Consider the following 24,658-nt stretch of genomic DNA (forward strand, 5'->3'; position numbering starts at 1 on the left):
CCCACTTCTAAAAGGGTTAAGTCAATTGTCATCCCTCCTTTCTCGTTTTATTTCGTAGTGTTCATTAACTAAAAGGAGTTTGATTTCACCCCGAGATTAATTGCCAAAGAATTAGTTAAAGTTGGAAAAATAGTCTTGTGAAAACCAACAATTACAAATGGACGACGGTAAGAGAAAAGAAAAAGACCTATTGATTTTGATGATTATCGTGACTTCCATCGTCTTAGATTAATTAATGGAAACTGTTATGCTGTGTATCGAGGTCTGGGTTAAGTTCTCTTTATATTTACCTGCGAAGCTGAGTTTTTGCCGGAATCTCGAGTGGGCTCTTCGCTATCGAGATTGGGGATGGAGCAGCCATTGCCAGCCATTACGGGATGGGAGGAAGGGACGTGGAAAGTGGTGAATGCGGCGTAACTTAAGCGAGGATGCGTCTATAAGCACTTCAATTCCGCGGAAGTTCCAGTGACTGCTCCCACTTCACCTCATCGACTTGGCTATTAATAGATCAATTCAGTGAGATGAAATGAATGAATAAATACATACATAAACAGATGAATTCATTAATTGATGGCTAATTAGATTCATTAAATATATTGAGTAGAAATTAATGGAAAACAATGAAATGCTAGCATATGAATACTGAATACACACACACACACACACACACACACACACACACACACACACACACACACACACACACACACACACACACACACACACACACACACACACACACACACACACACACACACACACACACACACACACACACACACACACACACACACACACACACATCCAAGTCCAGACGACCCAAATTTCACGTATATATAGAAACACGTTATTCAGTTATATTTGAGAAGATGCCATAGTAACTTAGAGGACATTACTAATAGCTATGGACGATGGATTTACTAAACATTCGATGTAAGAAAAGAAATATTCGTAATAATTAGTTAAATAAATGAAATGCGTCACTGATGTTTGTGCTTCTCAGTTACCAGCTGTTATGTGACTCGCCTGCACCAAGTGTTTCCCTGCAACCCTGTGTAAGTGCCTAGTGTTAAGTGGTGAGTGTTAAGGGCAGCGGAAGTGGTGGCTGTAGTGTTAAGTAGTGTGGGAAGGATTGTTTGGCCGTGCTTGGAATCACCATAACACATAACATCTCCCTGTGCTCACGACTGCTTATTACTCGTGGGAAGTTGTGTGTGTGTGTGTGTGTGTGTGTGTGTGTGTGTGTGTGTGTGTGTGTGTGTGTGTGTGTGTGTGTGTGTGTATGTGTGTGTGTCGTCACCTTTCCACACACTACATTCCCTCACTGCCACACATCTTGCACCATTATATAAACACTCTCACATTAATCCGCTTCCTATTTCTATTGTTTTGTATCCTCTTGGTGGACTATTTGACTACTTTTGACACCAGAAAGCCACCAACCCCGCGCAAGCACCATCATTCTGACACACGCGTACCTCACATCAGACATATCATTCAAATTTTATCTTCTACTTTCAGACGGAAAAATCCTTGACGAAAACAGTCAGTAAATTGATGCTGTCTGCCGTGGACCAAAGTGACACAGGGGAGTACAGCTGTAGCCCCACCGCCCTGGAGCCTGCTGAGATCACCGTGCACGTGCAGGATGGTAAGTGTTGGTGCTAGGAAGGGCAAGTGAGGCAGAAATTAAAAGCTAGATTTTCGAATTGAATAGATATTTAATGTTCAGTGTCTCGTATTCTCAAACACTTCTGTGCTTCATCTCTACTATTTCAAAATGCTTTATTTAGATTTGCACGAGTTTTTTAAGATGTTTTTACGGTTCTAAAGGCAGAATGATAAGATTTCTTCATTGTTAACTGGAGAAACACCCTTGAAAACCCCGCTGGTCATTTCTGTGGCCTTGGAAAATAGTCGTAGTGAGAAACCAAAGCGTTTGTGAATACATGTCAAACATGAAATTTTAATGTTGGCTTACAAGGATAATCATGTGCTGTATTATAATGATGTACACTGTGAATCATTATGGCATGAGGTAATACAGTAATACTAGTAATAATATACACCTGATCAAAGAATTAGTAGTTGTTGTTGTAGATTATAGAGCAGTAGTGCTTTTAATAACACTGTACTGCCGTTGGTTGGTGGTAAACAAGCCCCGCTCTCTCCAGTCATTGTCAGTCCAATGTGTGTCCAAAATTTAACCTTTTTACCTTTCGTCGTATTTTTGTTATTGCTCACAACACCGTTAAAAAAAATGCATGAACACAAATATAAAAAGAGAGAACACTTATTTAATCTCTAACCTTTCTACCCTACAGATTTAACTACCTAATACACAATAAATGGATCAAAATGTTTTCTAAAAGATTATGATAGATATTGTCCAGATGTGAAAGAGTTGAAGGGGAAAGGGAACCGGGCTTGTCCACCACACTAGTTTGTATTGGTCATAGTACTTTGCTGTCTTATTTTATCAGGTTGCCTTATGTTGTACCCTAACTGTAATAGCTACATATGGTCTGAGTATATCGAGTCATCAGGACGACTAGGACCAAGCTTGATGCCAATGCTGAGAGAGAGAGAGAGAGAGAGAGAGAGAGAGAGAGAGAGAGAGAGAGAGAGAGAGAGAGAGAGAGAGAGAGACAGATGAATACGTATAAAGAAAAAGGGTTATGGACAGGAAAACTTAGAAACAAACACAAGACAGACATACATACACAAAAAACAGACAGAAAAGTTTGACATCTACAAACTCAAGAAATGCAGACAGCCTGACAAACACACACAAGAAGACGAACACAGACTGAAAGGTAAACAAACAGACTGATCTAACACTGGTAAACTCTTGAATTCCATACGCATCTCTGTATTTCCTCCTTCATATGACGAATTCGTTCAAGAGGGAGAAGGTTTCAGGACACTTCTTTAGTTTAGGTTCATCCTTTTACCTCCTCTTCCTTGGGGACTGGCACCTCAATGGGTCTTTTCTATATAAATTTTGTTGCCCTTGGCCAGTCTCTCTCTTACATAACACACACACACACACACACACACACACACACACACACACACACACACACACACACACACACAGTTCTTCATCATTTATTCTGTTGGTTAGTGTGTGTGTGTGTGTGTGTGTGTGTGTGTGTGTGTGTGTGTGTGTGTGTGTGGATATCAAGATTCGTGATGAACTTGAGTGTGCGACAGCAGGAGGTCCGTGGCCTGAGTTCGCCCCGGAAGCTGGAGTCGGGGAGCGCCGTGCCCCGCGGCTGGTGTGTGTCCCGCCATCAGCACTCAGAGTTAAGTACCCACCACTCCTCCCCACCAAACCCGCACAGTTCGTTACATGATGCCCCACAAGGTTTCTGGTTTCGCCTCCACCCTTCCTATTCCGTCCAGCGCAACTAATGACGTAGTACTTACCCATAAGCAAGTCCCGGAATGGAAGCTACGTCCACCATCCCTCTCTCTCCCGCCTCCCGTGTAAGCCACCAGTCAGCTGGGAGGGCAAGAAACAGAGTTAGTTTGAAAGTTGTTTTTTTTTTCCCTCCATCCTCCTTGCCGGCAGGAGCTGAGTATTGATTGTGGTGGCCCTCTGAGTCCTCAGGTGCGGGGCATCGGCTCACCGCAGCCGGCATGATGCTCCGCCTCTGGGACCATTCGCCACTGCCGCCGCTGCATCCAGTGTTTGCTTGTATAACGCTGTGTTTACCCGCCTTCCTCTTTATGTCAGCATTCTTGTTAACTCTTAAGGAATGTTACAAATGAGTAACTGCCTCTGCAGAACACCTCAAGCATGAGCTTAACACGTGTTTGATCAAACTCTCCTCACCCGCAGGTCAGATCCAGCAGCCAGTGAAGCAAGGCCTGGGCTTCAGCAAAGCTCCGCGCAGCGCCGCCTCCTGGAGCTTCCTCCTGCTTCTGGCGATTCTAATACAGCTCCACACAAACGAATGGAGTCTATTTGACTAAGGGCCTTGGGACGCCCCGCCCCACTATATATTGATTCAAGATATATGGACGAAAACCTCCGCCAAACCTTTTTGCAGACACAACACCTTTTGGGACTGACACGTGAATGACAATTTTCTTAAGTTGTTTGAACTGTTTAAAATTCACTGTGTACTCCACTGAAACTGTTTAATGAGGTGTATTAGTGAACAAGGATGCCCACATGAGTTTGTAATAACACCGTGCTGAGGTCATGGCCTCCCACGAACGGTAGCTGTTGATTGTAACATGTCTGGGATTTCCTGTGGATGGATGTGCAAAGATGTAAGATCTGTTATGATTCAGTTTTGATACTTTTAAGTCATAATGAAATAATGACTGGTTCTAATCATTGCAAAATGGTTAAAACTTCAGAAGCTTTTTTAACCTTCTCAAAATGACCCTGTATCAATAAATTAGATTATAACAAGGAGCTGTAGCCGTCGTTAAGTATTTTGTTTACTATGGGCCAAATTACTGCCTCCAGTATTACAGGTTTCGAAAAGATGAGCAATATGTAAGTTATTTTGTGAAAAATATATATTTTTGTCTTTTGTGTCATTGTGTTCTGAAGATGTCAACATTATCAAAGGGTGAACGAAAAACAGGTCCATACTAGTAGTAACTTTTTCAATTGAGTACAAAAGAAAGCAACTTGCGGCTCCTCATTCAGGTTATTAATCATGTAAGGTGTTTCTTGTAGGTCACGCAGGGTCACACCACATCATTCCCTTGAAAAAAGTGTTGTGTCTACTATGACTCTCCCCACTTTAGTTTCTGCAATACGAGTATTTATGGCCATATCTCTCTTTTTTCCACGAGTATCGCCCTTTTTGTACAATATCTCAGGTGTTTGAAACCAATGGCAACATTCCTCTCCTGCTTCTTGTGATCCCTTTAAAATCACACACACACACACACACACACACACACACACACACACACACACATTATTATTATTATTACTATTGTTGTTAAGTAACATTCACCCTGTTAACTGAAAGGAAAGATGGTCAGGTTTATAGACGAAATTCATGTCCATTTTAACCGCCACGAAAATAATCTTTTATCATTTGCATACTTTATTTAGTTTTGTATGTGTTATCTTTAAAATATTTGGAACACCATGACACAATGTGTTTATTTTGTTATTTATTATTATTAATTTTTTCACTAAACTTTAGACAGGCAAATTCTCATCAGCATCTACTTCAGGACGAAGGAGCGAGGCGGTAGGCAGGTTCTCTTAGCCACAGAGAAATGCTGAGTCTTGTGCCTCACATCTCTCAACTCCATCAATCATCATATATAAAGAGTTAACCCTTCAGTGTCATTTTTTTCTTTATGTAAGATGAGCACCAGAAAAGGATAACAAAAAGAACTTTAAAAAATTGTTCACTTAAGTGCCAGTTCCAAAAAGTCACAAGAGTCACCTAAAGTTGGAGGATAATGTCTTAGAACATCAGTATATATTAGTTGTTGTTCACACTGTTTCAGATAGTGCCATGTAACACTGGTCTTTGCACAGCCATCCACGGAGACACTCAAGATCGAAGTGAAGGCCACGGCATGTCAAGAAAAGCTATGATATCATAGTAACACACATTCTAAATCCATGGCGCCATTCAGTCTAAAGGCGTGAACAATTATGCGTTTTATAATATTGTCATTTATTTCATACACCTTCATTGTAGTCTTGTCCTTCCTGTATTTATTTTTGGTCGTGTTTTTTTTTTTTTTTTTTTGGCCCAGATTGCATACTTAAGCCTGATTGATTAAGCAACTATTCGCTATTCGGAGCCGTCGTTCATCTACCTTGTAAGTCTTTATATGGTGCCACCTCCTATAGCTTAGTTTGTGTTCTCAGGGTCAAATACTGACAAATATTAAGTATTTAAGCAGTAGGCTATGTGTTCAAGATGGTGAAGGAATGTTACCTGGCCACACGTGCGCGTTTACGAAGACGTATTTTTCTGAATACATATAAAAGACTGATACTGAAATACTTAGCTTGTACGTACATAGAGAGGCGAGTGTTGGTTGGCGCGTGGTGTCTCCTGAGGGACACAGAGAGAGGGAGTGTCTCGTGAGCTGCGGTCTGATGGTGGCGTCATGGAGGTGGTCATAACAGTATCCGGTCTTATATTTGTTAGTGTATTTACTTGTTGATTCTGTTGTCCAGGTTTTGTCTTTACAGTCAGCAGTGCTCATCGGCTCGCCACGATTGAATTTTATTTCCATTTGCAAGGAAAGATGAAATGTGTTAGTCTATTGATCCAATTTTGTATACCTTTCGATAAGTGTTTTTACACTGAAGATGATGATGGTGATGAAGGAGACGGTGTTGGTGTTGGTGGTGGTGGCGGTGGTGATGCCTACCCCTGTATACATATTGCCTTTGCACAAGGAGTTTAAATCAGTCACATTTCAGGCGTGTAATATCTCCTGTGTGACATTCAAGACCTTTGATGTAAGCGTAAGGATCATGTTTTTATTTGCATTCAAAAGATAGGAAGTGACTGTAAGGAAACTGATCGAGAAGGAAGGTGAAGATACGCCTTGCCAGTCCACCAGCAAACTTTACCCACACCAACATCGTCCATCCTCGGTAGGCATCACTAACTCTCTTCCCAAACACTACAATGTCTGAAAACCGCTCACTCGACTTTTACGGGATAATTGTAAGGAAAGGATGGTTGTAAAATTGTGAAAGTTAGTTGAAGTTATTGCTATAAAAAAAATCTCCTCAGAAAACCAACTCAAAGAAAATTCATCGTCTAACTTGAAGGCCTTTAGAAGTGGAGTGTAGTAATCAGCCATGTCAGCCTGTCAACAGAAGTGACTACCGTATTAGAGCCATATTCTGAAACGCTTCTACGCCTCACCTTCACTGCATTCAAAGGGCTCTACTTGAAACTACACAAGTTTTTCAAGAGCATTTCTAGGATTCCATTGTAAGACTAACAAGATTTCTACATTAGTAATATGAGTAACATTTTTGAAAACCCGGCTATTCAGCTCAGTGGCCTTTGAAAATAGTAATGGTGAGAGCAAAGCGCCTCTGAATACAAGCCTTTGTGTGAATGTGTTATGACAAGTCCGTGGCGTCACCAGGCCAGCTCGGGACTCCAGCAGCAAGCCGAGGATGAACCGCCGCCTCATTAACTGTCCATTTCATATTTTACTGAAGACGCCTCAAAACACCGTATAATGCAGTTCGTGCTGCAGTTATGTCGTAGCATTTAGAAAGCGAAAAATTTGTATATTTTTATTATATAAATCTATATTGTAAAATTTGTACTGTAAAATATAAACTTGGGTCAGGTCCTCCCATATGTATAGATCCCTTACTACACCCTTTCTTGGTGCGCAACTTCTTCATCTACTTCTTCTTCTTCTTCTTCTTCTTCTTCTTCTTCTTCTTCTTCTTCTTCTTCTTCTTCTTCTTCTTCTTCTTCTTCTTCTTCTTCTTCCTCCTCCTCCTTCTCCTCCTCCTCTCTTCCTCGCAGACACTCAATCACGTTTTCCGCAGTCGTAACAATAGTATTGATTTTTCCCTATCTCGGGGTAGTTGCATTTCAAACTGTTAGCCATTTACATTATTTTTAACGCAACATTTATGTATTAGTAATTATTTGATGTTTATGTTTGTACCAGTAATGATAATACTATTTTAGTGTTAAGTCCTGCCAGAGTGAGAGGGCACCGGGGCAGAGAGAAGCACCAAGCCAGTGCTAGTGCTGGTCTGGGATGCACCGCCGCTCCTCTCTCGTGCCTAAGCCTTTTAATCTTGGTCTGGGCAGGATATTTGCTCGAATAAACCTGATTTGAATAAGTTCACACTCAGCATTTTGCAAGTCAATCATCCGCACCTTGGTTCCGTTCAGGTATAGCACCTTAATGTCACTCATGTATCTGACTTCCATGTTTCACTATTAAAAACATGCATTTTGTAAAAGTACGGTATAATGTGTAAGCGCTGGTATATACAGTACGTTGTAGCGTAGTTTAATCATGTAATGGTGAGAATAGTCTTCTTTAGGATTTGAAAAAAAAAAAAAAAATAGAAAAAAAATGTTTTCGAGACTTTCAAGACCGACAGTAACCTTATCTGTGTGTAACCCCGTTGGGAAGACCTCGCCGGTAGCAGGTTTTCTTTGTTGCGAGCCGTCTGAAGTGAGTTAAGTGTCAGGGAGGCTAGGGGCGCTGCCTGCAAACATGTCAGGAGACCCTTAAAATATCACTACAAAATGTCATCATAGCACCTAGTCCTTCTGCCCAGCGAGTCTCAAAAACACCACCTTCATTAACTTTTACTCCTTTCACTCAACACCAGTATATGAATCACTCTAGTGTAAACAAAATAAACAAGTTATCGCTTCAAGAAGTAATCGTGTAATACAAAACCCAATAACCCACTTATAATGACAAATATTGCAATTTTTTGTTATGCATTCTGTAGTAAAGTTCATGGTGGGATCTCTGAGGGCTAAAACTTTCCAACTCCACTCATTATTTTCCCACAACCCGTCATGACACCCACTAGACAAACTGTAAATATGTATCTAAAAAATTTGTTTGCTCAAGATCGTTTCCATATAAAGTGAAAGTAACAGACAGCAATAGTTTATAGATTTTGGAAAAACAAGCCACACAGACATGATGGCCCGTAACTGTACATATGAGGTGTGCAGATAAGATGTATTCAGTGGTATAGGAGTCATGTGCACGGAATTACGAAGGAACTGGTTTTGGGCGCTGAATCGGCCGTCTGCGATTAGTAGGGTTTCGTCTGCCTAGCTTCATGATACTGACCCAGGGCTACTGACTGCCGGGAAACAAGCACCATAATTAGCTGAAATGTTGGCGGACGTAACTTATCTATTTATATGAGAAAGTGCGGTCAGTATACTTTCAGACATGTTGCTGATTTGTTAGTGTAATGCAAAAACAAGATGAGTAAAAAGTTATTGTTATACCAGTTAATGTTTGTGTGCGTCTACACATAATACATCATTCCAAGCATTTCTTCATTCTTCTAAATTTTACACATAGCCGTCAATGATTAGAATTTTAAATATCCTAACAGATATGCATGGACAACCAACAAACAACAGCACTGCACAATTTCATTTACATGCTGTGTCTCAAATTCCGGTCGTTACTATTTATGTTATCTTAATATAAAAATTGAAAAAGGGAAGGGAAAATAAATCAACAAAAATTAAGAAGATGTAGGAGGAACAGATATTTTATTACGTGTTTGTGAGAAAGCTGACAGTCGCCCCTCAGCTGCACACCATGACAGACGCAGTACCATATGTAACGGTCGAACTCGGTAGATAGCTAATTCAGTCGTTTTGTTGGATGGCTCCGTGGTAAAGGGGGTCTGTTCGTGGCCCTAATGGTGTGAGTTCGATCCTGACCCACGGCAGTTACTTGGTGAGATTGGTGGTGCTTTCTCTTCAACCCTAGCTAAGGACTGGCCACAAGCTAACACGTCTGCCCTAATGAACCTTGTGCAGTTGATAGACATTAAGCACAAGCCTTTTCTTTTTGCCGCAACTCAAAACAACTGATTCATTTACGCACGAGTTAGTTCCGAGTTAGCGTTGGGTGGCAGGTCGGTCACCAGCAGCCCAGGTGAGAGACACAAACGGCCGCGGCCATTTACACCTGGAAACACGATTCATTTCAGACTTTTTCAACTCTCCCATGGCAGCTGCAAACTTGTCAAATATATGGTTCGAGGTTTAGGCCCAGAGTGTGTGGTTTAATTAATATTCGGGACAAAGTAAACGCTACCAAAGGGAATAAATATAAGAATATAAAAAAGGCAAGAAAACATATGATCAAAAACTTAAACCGAACCCCAAACTAACTTATCTGAGAGGCCGCAGTTTCGCCCGAGAGTGGTGAGAGAAGTTGAGTGAGTGACGGTGAGAGCGATTTGTGAGTGTATATTGTGATTTGTATTCATGTGAAAGGGAAGAAAGTACATGTGAAAATCCACGGAACCCGGCCTTTGATAGTTCGGTCCTCCAGTTCCTGACGACCCATCTCCGTGGCGAGGCGTTAGCAGCCAAGGTCCTCGTGCCTCCATAGCCTTGTGTCCACCCGACGGCTCGAACTCAGCGCTATCCAGGGTGAGGCAGGAGTAGTTCGCAACGCTACACACACGTCAGGGTCAGTCTGCAGTGATCGTAGTTGCTTCGTTCCGTCTATGGGCGAGTATAGGGTTTTGGAGGAGGGCTCGAAACTGTAATTGTCAAGAGTGTTCACTGATTGTAATAAATATTTTTCTAAATGTATGTAGATTCTATATTTACCCTAATAGTTAGCAAATGGTATCAGTAGTGATGGTGATTATATCAGCAGTAATGATGGTGATGATGAGGGCATTAGCAGCTGTAGGGGTGATGTTAATTGATATGTGAAATTCATATAAGCCTAGTATTTCATTAATTACAGACGTAGTAATAGATAGTTATCATAGACATTTATATTAGACATGTACTGCCATCACACCCAAGACTGTGGGCGGCGCCAATAGTATTAGTAGTGATAGTGGTGTTGGTGGGTGTTTCTGCTGCTCAGTCTTGACACACACCCAAATACACCCACACACAGCCATACATATTCAAAAACACAGTGTGATATACCCAAAACAATCGTAAACACACTCAGACACACCCAAACACATCCACAACATGCCTGTACACACACACACACACACACACACACACACACACACACACACACACACACACACACACATACATGTGAGGTGTTGGCATATTCCTGGCAAATGTTACCATCACCAAGCCTCAAGACAAGGGTGAACCACCAGCGCTGCAAGCCAAGTCATCATTATTGCCTTCAGCACAACCCTACACACTGCCTTCCCTTCATCTATTTCAGGTATTTTTAAGGCCATTCACTTATTTTTAGGTTTCCTTTATATGCGAGTGAAAACAGTTCAAATAGTGAATAGGTGGTAGGGATAACGAGTATAGTGATGTTGCCGCCCCCTGGTCCCCACCCCCTCACCACCCCATGCCCGCCATCCCGCCACAGCTTGGGGTTCCAATACTTTTTTTCTTATATTATATAACGATAATGTATCACTTCCATGGTATGTTTTTATGGTTTCTATAAATGTTTTGTTGCCTTTGAAGTGTGTTCCGCGCTTGTGTTCGGTAAATATGTAGTGTTTAGTGGTGTTTTATGGCGTGAGTTTGAGTCTTTTCAACAGTCAAAATTTTTCATTTCCCATTTGGAGAAATTTTATTTCAAGCTATAAGTGGGCCTTTATGGTACCAAAGAGTCGCCTATACGCTGTTAAGTGTGAAATTAACCTATTGAGTCAAACATGTGGACTTTGAAATTATGTTTAGTTCTGTTAAACGTATATATTATATTTTCATATTTTACTTGTTTACGTTTTTGTTTGATGGTCTAAATCGTTCTAGAGTGCCTTAAAAGATAGCTCACACTCTGAAGGATGTGGTAAAATACTCACGAAGGGAAAATGGTTGGATATTTTAGGAGTTTTGTAAGTGAAAATGTTTTTTATACTATTAACATAATTAATTTATACATTTTTAAAAACTAGCTTGGCAGGGGATGTTTTTATGTTTTGAATATTAGTTAATGTATTTATCAAGTCATAAAATAACGTGCATTTGGCCGTGGATTCGTTTTTTCTATAGGTCATTTTTAAATTACTTACGTAATTTAGTCGAGTTACCGCTGTTCCCGCGCATTCTAATGACGTCACAGTCAAGGAGGTGACTCCTCATAACCCAAGGCTGGCATCTCTCTTCCAATCCTCCCGCCACCCCTGCTTGTCAGTATTTTGCTTAATATCTAGTTATTTCTACGTGTTTTCGTGTGTTTCTAGCTTGAAGTGTGTAGATAATAGTAATGATAGGAAGAAAAAAGTAGAAATAAAGGAGGATAAGGAGAAAGAGAAGGGGTAGCCGAGCTACAATAGTTAACTCTACCTCCACTTTCTCAACAGTTTTCCTAATATCTAGTGTTTCCTAAGTGTTTTGATGTCTTTCTAGGCCCAGGTATGTGGATGGAAGCAGTAACAGGAAGAACAAAGGAGAAACAAAGCAGGAGGGTGAGAAAAAAAGGAAAAAGGGAGTGAAAAAGAAGGAAGATCCAAACCACAATATTTATGTTAGTCTCCCTTGTAATTTTGCCGTGTTTTATAATACATTTTGTTGTTTTTGGGTATAATTGATGTTTTTTAAGTGTGTTTGGTGATGTTCATTGTGTTTTAACTGTTATAAATGCATTTTGAGGGATTGTATGATGCTTTGAGTTCATTTTTAGTTAATTATGAGTGTTTTGAATTATCTGAGTGTGTGTGTGAGTGGTCTTTAGGATACGTTTGGGTGTGTGTTGGCCGTCGGGGGCGGGAGTTGATTTGGGTGTATACTGAGTGTTTCTAAAGAGTTTTAGGTGTGTTTATTGGTATTTTGAGGTGTTGCATGGTGTTTTGTCCTAGTGTTGAGTGTTTTAAATGGTTTGGGGTGTGTTTCTCTCTATGATACAATGACTGTAGCCAGTGACAGCTATCATGAAAAGATGATAAATGTTGTCCTTGGTAATCTCCATTAATTTCAGTGTGGCGCTTTGATGAGGATAACCTATTTATGTTTGACTGTATTATTGTCACGATTGACGACAATCAAAGTTTTTTCTCTTCTGCGTTTGAGGGACGTAACCCTGTTGGTAAGACTTCACCACGTGACACGCTCCATCATCGTCACTATCAGGTAGTAAACAAACGGGATGAAACACGCTCAAATTCAAACCAGACATGATGGAACAGAGCGAGAATAAAGAGAATGTACTCCTGCACAAAGAGAAAACTGCAGATGATGTCGCCGCGGACAACACTAATAAGGTGAGTAAGCAACAGTCAGTGCTGTAATAGAAGCATAGGATTGTAGCTTAGCAGTAAATATGTGTCCACCTGGATTTCTTACCTCCGATTTGCTGAACGGCGTCATTTCTATGCCGAGTATCTATGTAGCCCTATTTGTACTCTTAATGGTAGTCCAGTGAATTATGGCTCATCACATAAAGACCTTAGAATAACAGTTAATGATTAATTGGAATTTAAACATGTAAGATTTGTAGGGCATTACAGGAGAAAGCCGTCTGTCTCACTGATACGGAAGGAGTGCACCACTGGAAAATACACATCTTTTTAAGACACTTTTCTTCTATACACTTTCCCTTCCAAATTACTCATATAGTATTAATGCTGTCACTGTTCCCGAGAAAGCGTCCCTTGTGCTCGTCTTTCCTGAACAGAGCTCAATGGTGTACATAAGCTGTTTCTTGCATTGCTAGTTTTTTTGTCACATATTACTTTCAATTGGGAGAAATGATAAGCAATTAACTAACCCATGTTGTTGTTTTTTTCCAGATGCCAAAGATAGAGGATTTCCAGTTCCTCAAACCAATAAGTCGTGGAGCATTTGGGTAAATAGTAATTTTTATGATTTATATTTTTTTAGGTTAAGCTTGTCAAAATGCAAAATAAGTAGAGCATCTCAGAGTCCTTTTATTTTTGTTCATTTCTTGAAACTTGTCTGCCATGAACACTGATCAATTAAGTACCACTATAAAAAAAATTGAATTGGTTTTGGTTGCCTGTACTAAACATATTGCCTTGCTGGAACAGGAAAGTATTTTTGGGATGTAAGAAGGAAAACCCGTCTCAGCTGTATGCCATTAAAGTTGTCAAGAAGTCTGATATTTTACACAAGAATATGGTGGAGCAAGGTGAGTTGAAGGAGATATTTGTAAAGTCTGATTATAGCTGCTAATTTTTCCCCTGATTAAGTGACATTTGGGAAAGAAAAAAGTGAGAGGAGGAAAAATAAGTTATCTTTTCTTTATAATGTCATCTTTTTCAGTGATTACCGAGAGGGATGCCTTGGCAAGAACAAAGAGTCCATACTGTGTTCAGCTGTATTACTCTCTTCAGACAGCATCTAATGTTTATCTTGTAAGTGCTACTCGTGCTACAGTACCAAGCAAATATAGATTGTAACTCTTTCATCAATATTTTCTTGTTTTCCATTTGAGGGACTTTCATTGACAACAGTTGTCAGCGATGGACTCAAGACCATACACTCATCCAGTGCCCTTTGCATTTTTAAGTTATATGATTTGAAAAAAAAGAAAATAGCCACATTGCATCGTACAAATAATAATAAATTAAAGATTTGGATATCACTCGGCTTTCACAGCTACATTTATATCCAACCAAAATGCTCTCATCTGCCACCCCACATGCTTTCCACTCCCACACTAACCATGCTAGTGTCTTCATCTCTTGTGCTTGTGATGAAGAGTCAGTTTATGCTGTGATAAGTGGCTGTACTCCACACATTTCAGGTGGTGAATGTGTTTGCACCAGCACCACCACTGCTATATCTGCTCTCGCTCATAGCCTCCTAAAGGCTGTGTGCTAGCATAAGTTGATGTTGGTAAATGCTTTTATTGTCTGTCTGTGATAATAGCCCATCAAATTACAACTGTTCATTTACTGTTCAGCCAGATTGCAGTACTCTTTCAAATGACAAAGCATCTGCTTTCTTAACACATTCCTTGCGATTGCCAACATGGCAAACTCTCCCGCACTATGATACAAATAAATAAATTGTTGTCAAGCCAGTGAAGCGAGAAGAGCAGAGTGTTGTCTGGGAGAACACCCAAACAAACTGGCAATTGCAACAAGTTTGCCCAGTAGTGGATCACATCACATGCCATGAAAAATCTATGACTTCTCTGCAATACAACCCACTGGTGGACATACTTTATTTGTCAATATTCAGTGTGTCTCTATGCTGTACTACGTTTTTCTTCTCCTAAATTTTTTTATATATTTTTGTCTCCATTTTGTGTATTAAAAAATGGTTTTATGTTCAACAGAAGAGAGAGAAAAGATAAAGTAAGATAATAGAGATATCAGGAAAATTATGAAATTATGAAAAGATCAATAAAGAAAATTATTGAAGCTTATCAAGGAAAGTCCAATTGTGATATATCACTTTAGATTGTTCGTTATAGAAAAGGTTTATGTTTTTAAAGAAAATACAAGATAATATTGTTTTCTTACATGTAAGAGGAAAAAAAAGTATTTTTCAGTTAAATTTTGTAGGAAATATTTTTTTAGTTATTATGTTTTGTTTCTTTTACAAATAAACATACCTAAGTATGTTTATTTGTAGATGCAATTCAAAAGGGTCACCAATGCCAGCTTTTTTTTTCAGTTTGTCCAAATAATAGGAAAAATTAAAAAATCTGTAGAAAAATCATTGAAGCTTGTCAAGGAAAGTCCAGTTGTGATATCTGTTTCAATGATTTGTAATAGAAAAGTTTAAGTTCTTCTGAAGGAAAAAAAATGCAAGATAATATAGTTTTTTACATGTACTGTATATATAAGATTAAAATGTGATGTATGTGAAAACTGTTGCACAACCCACTGGTGGGTCGTGCAACAGTGGATAGTGACTGATGACCCACCAGTGGGTCGTATTGAAGGGAACGTGTTGAAAATAAACTCATGAGTGTTACATTTCACTTCATGTCTGGCTACCTAAGTATCTTTGTTGATGTCTAATGTGTGTATCACTTCTAGATCATGGAGTACTTAATAGGAGGTGATCTGAAGTCTCTCTTGGCCATTTATGGTTATTTTGATGAGTCTATGGCCACCTTCTATGCTGCAGAGTTGGGACTTGCTCTTCACTATCTACACAGGTATTGTGTTATACCATTGTTATTGTTTTCTGTATCACTATATTTCACATATGAAGAAAATTAGCAAAAAAATTAGAAAAGACTTAAAATATTTTTTCTCCCACAATTCAATAGGAAACTCTAACACCGTTCAGATATTGTACTGTTATATTTCTCTTGTAAAGTTCAGCTTACAGGATGGTTGAAAGCATAACAAAGCAGTGTCTATAATTTACTATAAGAGGAATGAAAAATCAACTGTGAAATAATTTCAGTCACGGAATAGTACACCGTGATGTGAAGCCAGACAATCTTCTTCTTGACAACAAAGGTCACCTGAAGTTAACTGACTTTGGGCTCAGCAAAATTACTCTTCATAAAGGTGAGTCTCTGCCATTATGTTAATGCTATGTGCTGGTATTGTCTAACCTCAAAACTCTCAGCAGTGATAATTCTTCCAGCATTAGAATCACAAATAAGATGACTGGAATTCACTATATGTTCAGCTCAAAGAGGAGATTTTTGTACACAAAGATTCATTTTATTTTATTTATTTATTTTCTTTAACATGCAAAAAATTATTAGAAAAAAAAATTCATCCCCAAAGTTCCTGTAGAATCACACATAAAAGATCATACTGCATGTATATGAATATGTATATGAAATGTTTTTATGAGCTAGTTACATTAGTGTTGTTGAAAAAAAAATATATATATATATGGAAATTTTTATCAATTTTTGTAGGATTCACATCATACAAGAAAGTGAAAATTTTTATTCCAGAATTCATGTGAATGATTATGTGTATTAATTCCATAAAACTTATTGTAGCAATATAATTCTTCCAGCACCACAGTAAGCAACCCTTAAAGCAACTTGGGTCCATGTTGTCAAAATAATTTGCCTAATAATGCAGCAAAAGTAATATTTTTCATTATATTTGTTCTACTTTTCTAGGAGTTACCAATGATGCTAACAAATATTTTTCTGGAAACTTGCAAATATTAAGCACGTATTTCAGACATTACTGGAACACCCACTGGCAACTTGCCGGCACAGCTCTACATGAGGACTCCTGGCCAGATTCTTTCCCTTGCCTCTCAGCTTTCCTTTGTGAGTTGTGCAGTAAGATATATTAAGAATGAATAGATAAGTAGATTCCTCAGAAATTTTTATCTATTTTATTTTATTTATCTATTTTTTGTTATTATTTTTTATTTATTTTATTTTATTTTTTCTGATTGATTGTTACAATTGCAGAGATCTGAAGATGGTAACTTAACCCTGGATACCTCTCTAGTCAGTGATCAGAGCACTCTAAGCAATGCAGGCTTGAAGAAACTTTCTTCAAGAAGTCATAGTTTCACCCAAAGGGCACAGAGGTGAGAAGGCACAAATCATTATGTATAGAACTAAACCAAAAATGTGGTAACAGCATTTTATTTTACTTTGTGTTTTGTTGAAATAGCCCCAAGTCATCTTATCCATGGTAAGGCAATGAATTGTAATAATTATCAGCTCAGGAATTATCATATTTCTTGCAGTGGGCTTTGAGTTTGCATCTTGCACTAAGGCATATATACTAAAGGAATCTTGTATGACTAGATGTTGGGTTGAATTGCTCACACTGAAAGGATAAACATAAATACATTGACTTGCAAGCACCAATTCAACTACAGTAGATAATTGGCAAGTTGCTTCATTCGTACCGAAAGTGTGTTTATGGGTGTTCTGAACACATGGTTGGGATCCAAAAAACTGAACTTAGATTTAGTGTATTATAAGATTTAGTGTATTATAACAATATTAGAATGTATAACCAAAAATAATACAAAAGCTTGATTCTTTTACTTTTCTGTAAAGCCTAAAATAATTATTCTACTTCAGCTAAGCACTGCAATGTGGTTATTTATTCAGCAAAAGACACTGAAAATTTTACTTTCATCAGAAATCGTGGCAGAGTGGCAACACATGTTAACAGCTCAATGCAGTCCACTACACCTTGTAGCAGAAATAGTGGTGCAGTCTCTCCTGCAACTGTTTCACCTACTGTAAAGAAGGAATGCCCTGCAGTGGAAGGTAAGTTAGTGTAATGGTAGCACCAAAACTCCTCCATCAATATTTTCAACTTTCCCTCTGTGCTATTAGCCAGAGTTGTATCATGAACACATAATAATAAATGATAATGATAAATAACATGGAATAAGAAAACCTATTTCCACTTCTTTGACTTTTCAGAATCACCAAATACCAAGAGATATGGTACCTTCTCTGACTTAAAGAGGCACTTTGATTTTTCAAGTGTTTGCTCACCAAAGGAACAGTCAGACCAGGAAGTGAAGAGCAGAGTGCCTTCTCCATGCACACCAACATTTTACACACCTTGTCAGTCTCCACATGAATGTCAGTTGGTCTATGCTTCCCCCAAAGAAGGTGATATCTCTAGTGACTTCGATGTGTCATCAGTTAGTGATTTTGGACATGAGAGTGGCATCCATCCCCTCTCTGTGCTTCACTCCAGAGACAACAGTTTAGATGACATCAAAGAAGAAGATACTGAAGACATCAAGACCTTAGGTGATCACATAAATACAAGCTCGCCAAAACATGTATCATCCACTACTGCTGACTTGACATGTTTACATGAATCTGACTCATCCATGCAGAGTCTTAACCAAATGGTAACTAATGAATTGAGTCACAGAAAGCATAGAGAAAAGAGAAAAGATCCTAATGCAGACCAATCAGTTGATGTATGTGAAAACAATCCTTCTCTAAAAGATGACTCTTGCATTTCTGGCTATAGTGATGATGTTTTCCTTGATGAGGCTAGTAATGCCAGTAGCTTAGAACATTTTGACTTGAATGCAGCACCCAAAAGTACCAATGAAAATGACTTGAACAAGCTTCACCCACGCCTCCGAGCACTTTCTCAGCTGACTGACTATGTGTCTCCAGTTGCTACTGTAGTTAACACTCAGTCAACCAAGTCCAAAACAGTTTTCTCAGCAGATATTACTACTAGTTCTCCTGTTTCTCCAAACTTCAGAAAATGGAATCAGACTTCCAAATTTCCAAAAGCTACAGGTCAAACAATCCTAAAGATGACTGTTTCTGATTCTGAAGTGCCTGCAGAGAACACAGATTTTTCAAATAAGGAAATTATCAGTACAGATCAAAGACAAAACAATTGTGACGATATACAAGAGACTGATAACTCATCTGACTCCAAAGAAAACACAACAGTTGAAGACGCAGTGCATCAAACATCACACAGCAGAGCTCAGCATGCCATGGTAAACTTTAAGGTACCATCTTATGCCCGAGGAGTTAAGCGACCAATGAGTTCCGCTTCTTCAACCTCTCCAGTAACAGCCAGTAGTGGACCTCACTCAACAGGACTCACAAGAACCTTTGGAAAAATTCATTTTGATGAAAACACACCAAAGAAGCAAGATACCAAGAGATTGTGTGTCAACAAGCAGAGTAGGACTTCTTACAGGACCTTGAATGAGGGACAGAAAACTCCTGACAATCAAATCAAAAGGTAATTCTGATGGTTCAACCTCCCACTATTGTTATTATAATGGAAAGCAAAATCATGGTTGCTGAGTTATGGAATCATGCTTAAGCATTCTAAATTCATGGTTGGCTGCACAATTCTTTCATAACATTGCTTTATTTTAACCTGTATTGAGACTCATTTTTGATAAGACTGGATGGTAAATGAAGTGAAGTGAATGCACACATCAGTCATGGAATGCAGGAGCTCTAGGAATAAATAAAGATCATTGAAATGATGAAAATGTGTAGGCTACTCATGAAAAGAGAAAAAACTTGATCTGTGACAATAGGGGTGCAGTAACCTAAGTAACTACATACTCTTGTTTACTTGTCTTTATCAGATTTTGGCCATGATGGCTTCCATATATATATTATTACCAATGTTTTATTTGTAACAGTGATTGGTAAGTAAATAGAATTTCAACACATACTTTTTATTATATTTTTTTTCATTATTTTATTATTTCATTTTATTTTTATTTTTGCAGAGATAGTGGAGTAGAACTGATAGCACAAAACAGTGTGAACTCTCCAGATGCAACCTTTGAGGTAAGTGACTAAAACTGACTTATAATAATCTGCAGTGAATACAATTTGTAATATGTATGAGTTTTTGCAGATATTGCTAGGCATAAATTATTTTAAGCAGAAAATGTTTTGTGCACATTTACATTTTGAAGTGTTGTTTAGCTATGGGTGTGGGTGGGTGACATTTTCACAGCAACTGATCCAACATTTATGTCTTATCATGTAATTTATCATACAGTATTGTTACTATGCTTATAGATGTATGTATACCTTGTTTACTTAACCTATATTCCTGGCGCCGAGGCGGGTTTAAAAGCTGGGCGCTGATTGGCTGCACCCCTCTCTCGCTAGCACCCACGGAGAGGCTGTGTCTCGTATGTCCAGTGAGAAATGTTTTTATTTTATATGCTATAACTCACTTCATATAAGGGATAGCCAGATTTGGTTAACACCATAAGATGTATTGTAGAAAATTAACAAAAGAAAAAAGATAATGGTATTACGACGAGTTGAACTGCGACGATTTCATAAAAATGTTTATATCCTGTTTTGTTTTGCTCGTTATTTTCAAAGGATATTCATTGAATACTGAAATATATTATTGCATCATATAGGAAAACCTTTCATGAACACGATAGTGTTATCAGAATGCAGGTAAACCTCCACTTAGTGAAAACACATTGTCATTTGTAGCCACATGTTACTTGCCGTGGCTTATGGTGAGCCGCTCCACCACCACCAACACTACCACGGAGCGGCTCGCTGCAAGCCGCAGCGAGTAACATGTGGCTACAAATGACAATGTGTTTTCATTAAGTGGAGGTTTACCTGCATTCTGATAACACTATCGTGTTCATGAGAGTTTTTCCTATATGATGCAATAATATATTTCAGCATTCAATGGACATCCTTTGAAAATAACAAGCAAAACAAAACAGGATATAAACATTTTTATGAAATTGTCGCAGTTCAACTCGTCATGATACCATTATCTTCATGATACCATTATCTTTTCTTTTGTTAATTTTCTACAATACATCTTGATTGTACAGTCACTGCTGAGTCTTATGGTGCTAACCAAATCTGGCTATCCCTTATATGAAGTGAGTTATAGCATATAAAATAAAAACATTTCTCACTGGACATACGAGACACAGCCTCTCCGTGGGTGCTAGCGAGAGAGGGGTGCAGCCAATCAGCGCCCAGCTTTTAAACCCACCTCGGTGCCAGGAATATAGGTTAAGTAAACAAGGTATAGTATAATATTGATAATTATACTGATACATTTGAAAAATAATGTTCCAATAGCTTGTAAGATGGTACAGTGAGAGTGACATGAGCATTGATGAGGCCGAGAGGAAGCCTAATGCTAAGGGGAATCCCTCGCCATCAGCTGTGAGTTCTGCTTCACATGCTTCCCGCTCTCAACATTTCTTAAGTTACCACACTCCTGCAAGGATACCTGTGAGTTCTGCTTCAAGTTATGTTCTTAGTGTTTTCAAGGAAAAATTGTCTTCTATAGAAGTTTTTTCTTGTTTGATAAATGTTCTGCATTAGAAAGTAAAAAAAAAAATGCAAACTTATTGAGTAATGGAAACACTTACCTATATTAGTATATTTTCTCCTACTTTTCATACTGCAAACTTTTAGTAAATAGTCTGTTTGTGTTTTGTCTTTCACTTAAATGTTTACTTTTCACAGAGCATACCAAGTAGTCCTCTGCCAGAGTTTGGACAGACACCGCTGAGGGCTCCCAAGAGTGTGAGGCGTGGAGTTCAACCTATTGGGTGTGAATCCCGCATATTAGGCACCCCTGACTATCTTGCACCTGAACTGTTGCTTCATCTTGGTCATGGTAATGTGTGATGTATTTCAGGTTAAGTAAACAGAACTAAGCATTGTATACCTTAGAGATTCTTAGAATATAAAGAAGTTTAAAACTTGCTAAAGTACATGTATAAATCATCACATTTTCAAATATCCTTAACTGTAGCATAGCAGCTTCACAGCCCGTGACTAATTTCTGATAATAGTTATCAGATTGTTTCAAGCTGGTACTTAAATAAACATAATGTTAAATGGAAACTTAGAATATCTTTATTACTTTTTGTATATAGCTGTTGATATGTGAATTTTTTTCTAAGTACATTCCTTGTTTTTCCAGGGCCTGCAGTTGACTGGTGGGCTCTAGGAGTGTGTCTCTTTGAGTTCATGACAGGCATCCCACCTTTCAATGATGAAACTCCTGAGGCAGTGTTTCACAATATCTTGCAAAGAGGTATTGTTGATATAAATCTCATGAATGTCCAGGTGGATGTACTTACAAGAAATTTTGTGAAGTTAATTTCATATATCAAATAAGGTCTCAATCCCATTTAGCATACTCATGGAAGGGCAAAAGAAGAAAAATCTCACTTATTTTTTATTTGTACATCTTTTGTATATCAACTTTTTTCATCTTCAACTATTGTGCCGAGTCATGTAGATAGTTTCTGTTTGCTCAAAATTTTCATCATAAATGTATCTTGATATTATATATATCCTTGATATTTCCACATTTGTAATTTGGGTGTTCTCTGTGATCTGAAAAAAACTGCCAGAAGTGGATCAAATGGAAAAGAATTTCCACATCTTTTGTTTGTTATAAAACAAAGTAATAGAATAATAGCAACATTTTTAGCTGCCATCATCAAGCAGAAAGCAAGAAATATGGCAAAACATGCTAAATACTATGCACATTGTTTCTTGGAGGCATCATCACCTTGGGACAAATATATTTTTTCATCTATATATGACCTGACTATCCATTCAAGTTATACAGTTGATATACTCATATATAAATCCTGGTGAATATGAAAGAGACACTCATATTTTGATGCCATCATAATATCCTGGCAGCACAAATAATACTCAACTCATTCTTAGAGGATTTGCCAGATAAAGCATTAGTCCCTCAAGGAACCACAGGAAAATGTTTACTACTAAATATATAGCAAGAGATTTTGAATAAATATGAAAACACTGCCATCCTAATTGCAAATATTTAGCTTTTAGTAATTAATGAGTAGAATGTGCATCATAAGATCCAAAGGATACTGTTAAGAGAAACACTTAGGATCAATGTTTTGTAGCATTTAATTACTGTGCATTAAGATGTATCATGAGAAACAGTATCAGCATGACACATTTCCAGAGAGCTATGAGAGTGTTGATCCCATCCTACATTAAAACTGCTAATGACCAGGTCAGCAACTCGCTACACCCTAATGATTTATGCATTTCATTAATGTTTTTCAAAGTTAGTTAAGTTGCACTGACAGACTTTGTTGGTGTCTGACAGATGTCCCTTGGCCTGAAAATGAAGAGGCTCTCTCCAAGGAGGCTGTGGAGTGTGTAGACAAGCTCTTGGAGTATGACCCCAAGACTCGAGCAGATTTTGAATATATGAAAACTACTGCCCTTTTCTCTAATATTGATTGGATCAACCTAAGCAGCACTCAGCCACCCTTCATTCCTCAGCCAGACGATGCAATGGACACAACCTACTTTGAAGGTAAGTGTTTTATGTATTAATCAAACACAAATGTATTTGTTTATTTAAAGACATAACTAAGTCTTATGACCACAGTAATATTGTCTTAATAAAGCATCATTATATGTATCATTATATGTCTCTGATAGTAATTATGTAAAAAAAAATAGGAATAAATATACATCTACATCACTAAAACATCTGTTTGACCAACAACTGTGTACAAATAATACATCTTTACTTCAGCAATTATTTGATGCATGTGGGTGGAATGCATAGAGAGTCAAATGGTCTATCCTATTTGTATCTTATTTTTTCTCATCTTTTTTCCAGCTCGAAACAATATCCAACATCTCACTGTCTCCAACTTTGACTTGTGATGCAAAGTTTGATTTTTCAGAGCTTACTTATTTGATATTTAGGACTAAGTGCCTCAAAAGTTTTATGCTTTATACTTTTTGAATGCTGTACACTTTATTTCAATAGTATAATCCTACAAACTATTTCTGTGCCAAAGAATTATTCGAATTGAGCATGTCATTCATAATTGACAACTTACCTGTCCATATGCTAACTTTCACGGTTCGTTATCAGTTTTACTTTAATTGTATTGATAATGATTCTCTACATTAAACCCTGTGTAAGTTGGATTCAAATAAGCCTTATATCAGATAAGTCGGACTCTAAGGATTTTTCTTTTTTCTTTATTATGTTCTATCCCGAGTGCACCAATAGGCATTTTTTGTCCTTTCATTGAGTGATTTTAATCAACTATGCTTATATAGTAAATACCCCTGATAGCTCATACATTGTCCATATTGTTTGAAATTGCAAGGCATCATGTCCTGTCTTATCATAGAAATGAGATATCTGTGGAGAACCTTGGTCTCCTCACTCGGTCTTTTTGGTCACATTGTAGTAAACTGATTGAAGCTTGGTGGATCTTATATTTGTACCACTATTCTTATTTCTGAATATATATACTGTATATTGTAGTTAAGCTATATGTATATAGTGGAATGCCATCATGTATTATAGTATTGTAGAGGCTTTTCAGTTAACTTTTAAGTGATTATTTATATTCTGCAGCATTCACAAGAATGGAGATTATTATTTTTTTGTAATCAATATCTATTCTAACTTAAATACATTTGATATAGTAAGCATTGACTCACCAGTTGGTGTGAATGTTTCATAGATTTAAATGCATTTACTCAGGCTTTTTAACTTGTGATATGCAATAAATAAGATAATTTACTGATA

General features: G+C 38.0%; 2 protein-coding genes across 5 annotated transcripts in view; both read left to right on the forward strand.

Moving 5' to 3' along the window:
• LOC123503609 (zwei Ig domain protein zig-8-like) overlaps positions 1–10,310 on the forward strand; it is a 302,946-nt gene extending 292,636 nt beyond the window's left edge. For 2 of the 3 annotated variants that reach the window (XM_045253518.1, XM_045253520.1), the window contains 2 exons: positions 1,522–1,651; positions 3,217–3,839. In XM_045253518.1, the coding sequence (XP_045109453.1) occupies positions 1,522–1,651; positions 3,217–3,359 (273 nt within the window). In that variant the 3' untranslated portion in view covers positions 3,360–3,839. The other variant, XM_045253519.1, reaches the window with a different exon arrangement.
• A 1,913-nt stretch (positions 10,311–12,223) lies between these two features.
• Positions 12,224–24,658, forward strand: LOC123503725 (serine/threonine-protein kinase greatwall-like). 2 transcript variants are annotated; one of them, XM_045253712.1, is made up of 16 exons: positions 12,224–12,919; positions 13,448–13,503; positions 13,706–13,806; positions 13,941–14,032; positions 15,671–15,792; positions 16,047–16,153; positions 16,781–16,884; positions 17,032–17,153; positions 17,720–17,850; positions 18,010–19,318; positions 19,824–19,884; positions 21,172–21,327; positions 21,565–21,718; positions 22,028–22,141; positions 23,204–23,416; positions 23,729–24,658. In XM_045253712.1, the coding sequence occupies exons 1-16, from the start codon at positions 12,833–12,835 to the stop codon at positions 23,773–23,775; spliced, it is 2,976 nt and encodes a 991-aa protein (XP_045109647.1). In that variant the 5' UTR covers positions 12,224–12,832; the 3' UTR covers positions 23,776–24,658. The 2 variants fall into 2 exon arrangements, with proteins under 2 accessions (XP_045109647.1, XP_045109648.1); XM_045253713.1 differs by having other exon boundaries at positions 12,227–12,919; positions 16,793–16,884.

Source organism: Portunus trituberculatus, chromosome 14 (assembly GCF_017591435.1).
Source record: "Portunus trituberculatus isolate SZX2019 chromosome 14, ASM1759143v1, whole genome shotgun sequence".
NCBI lineage: Eukaryota > Metazoa > Arthropoda > Malacostraca > Decapoda > Portunidae > Portunus > Portunus trituberculatus.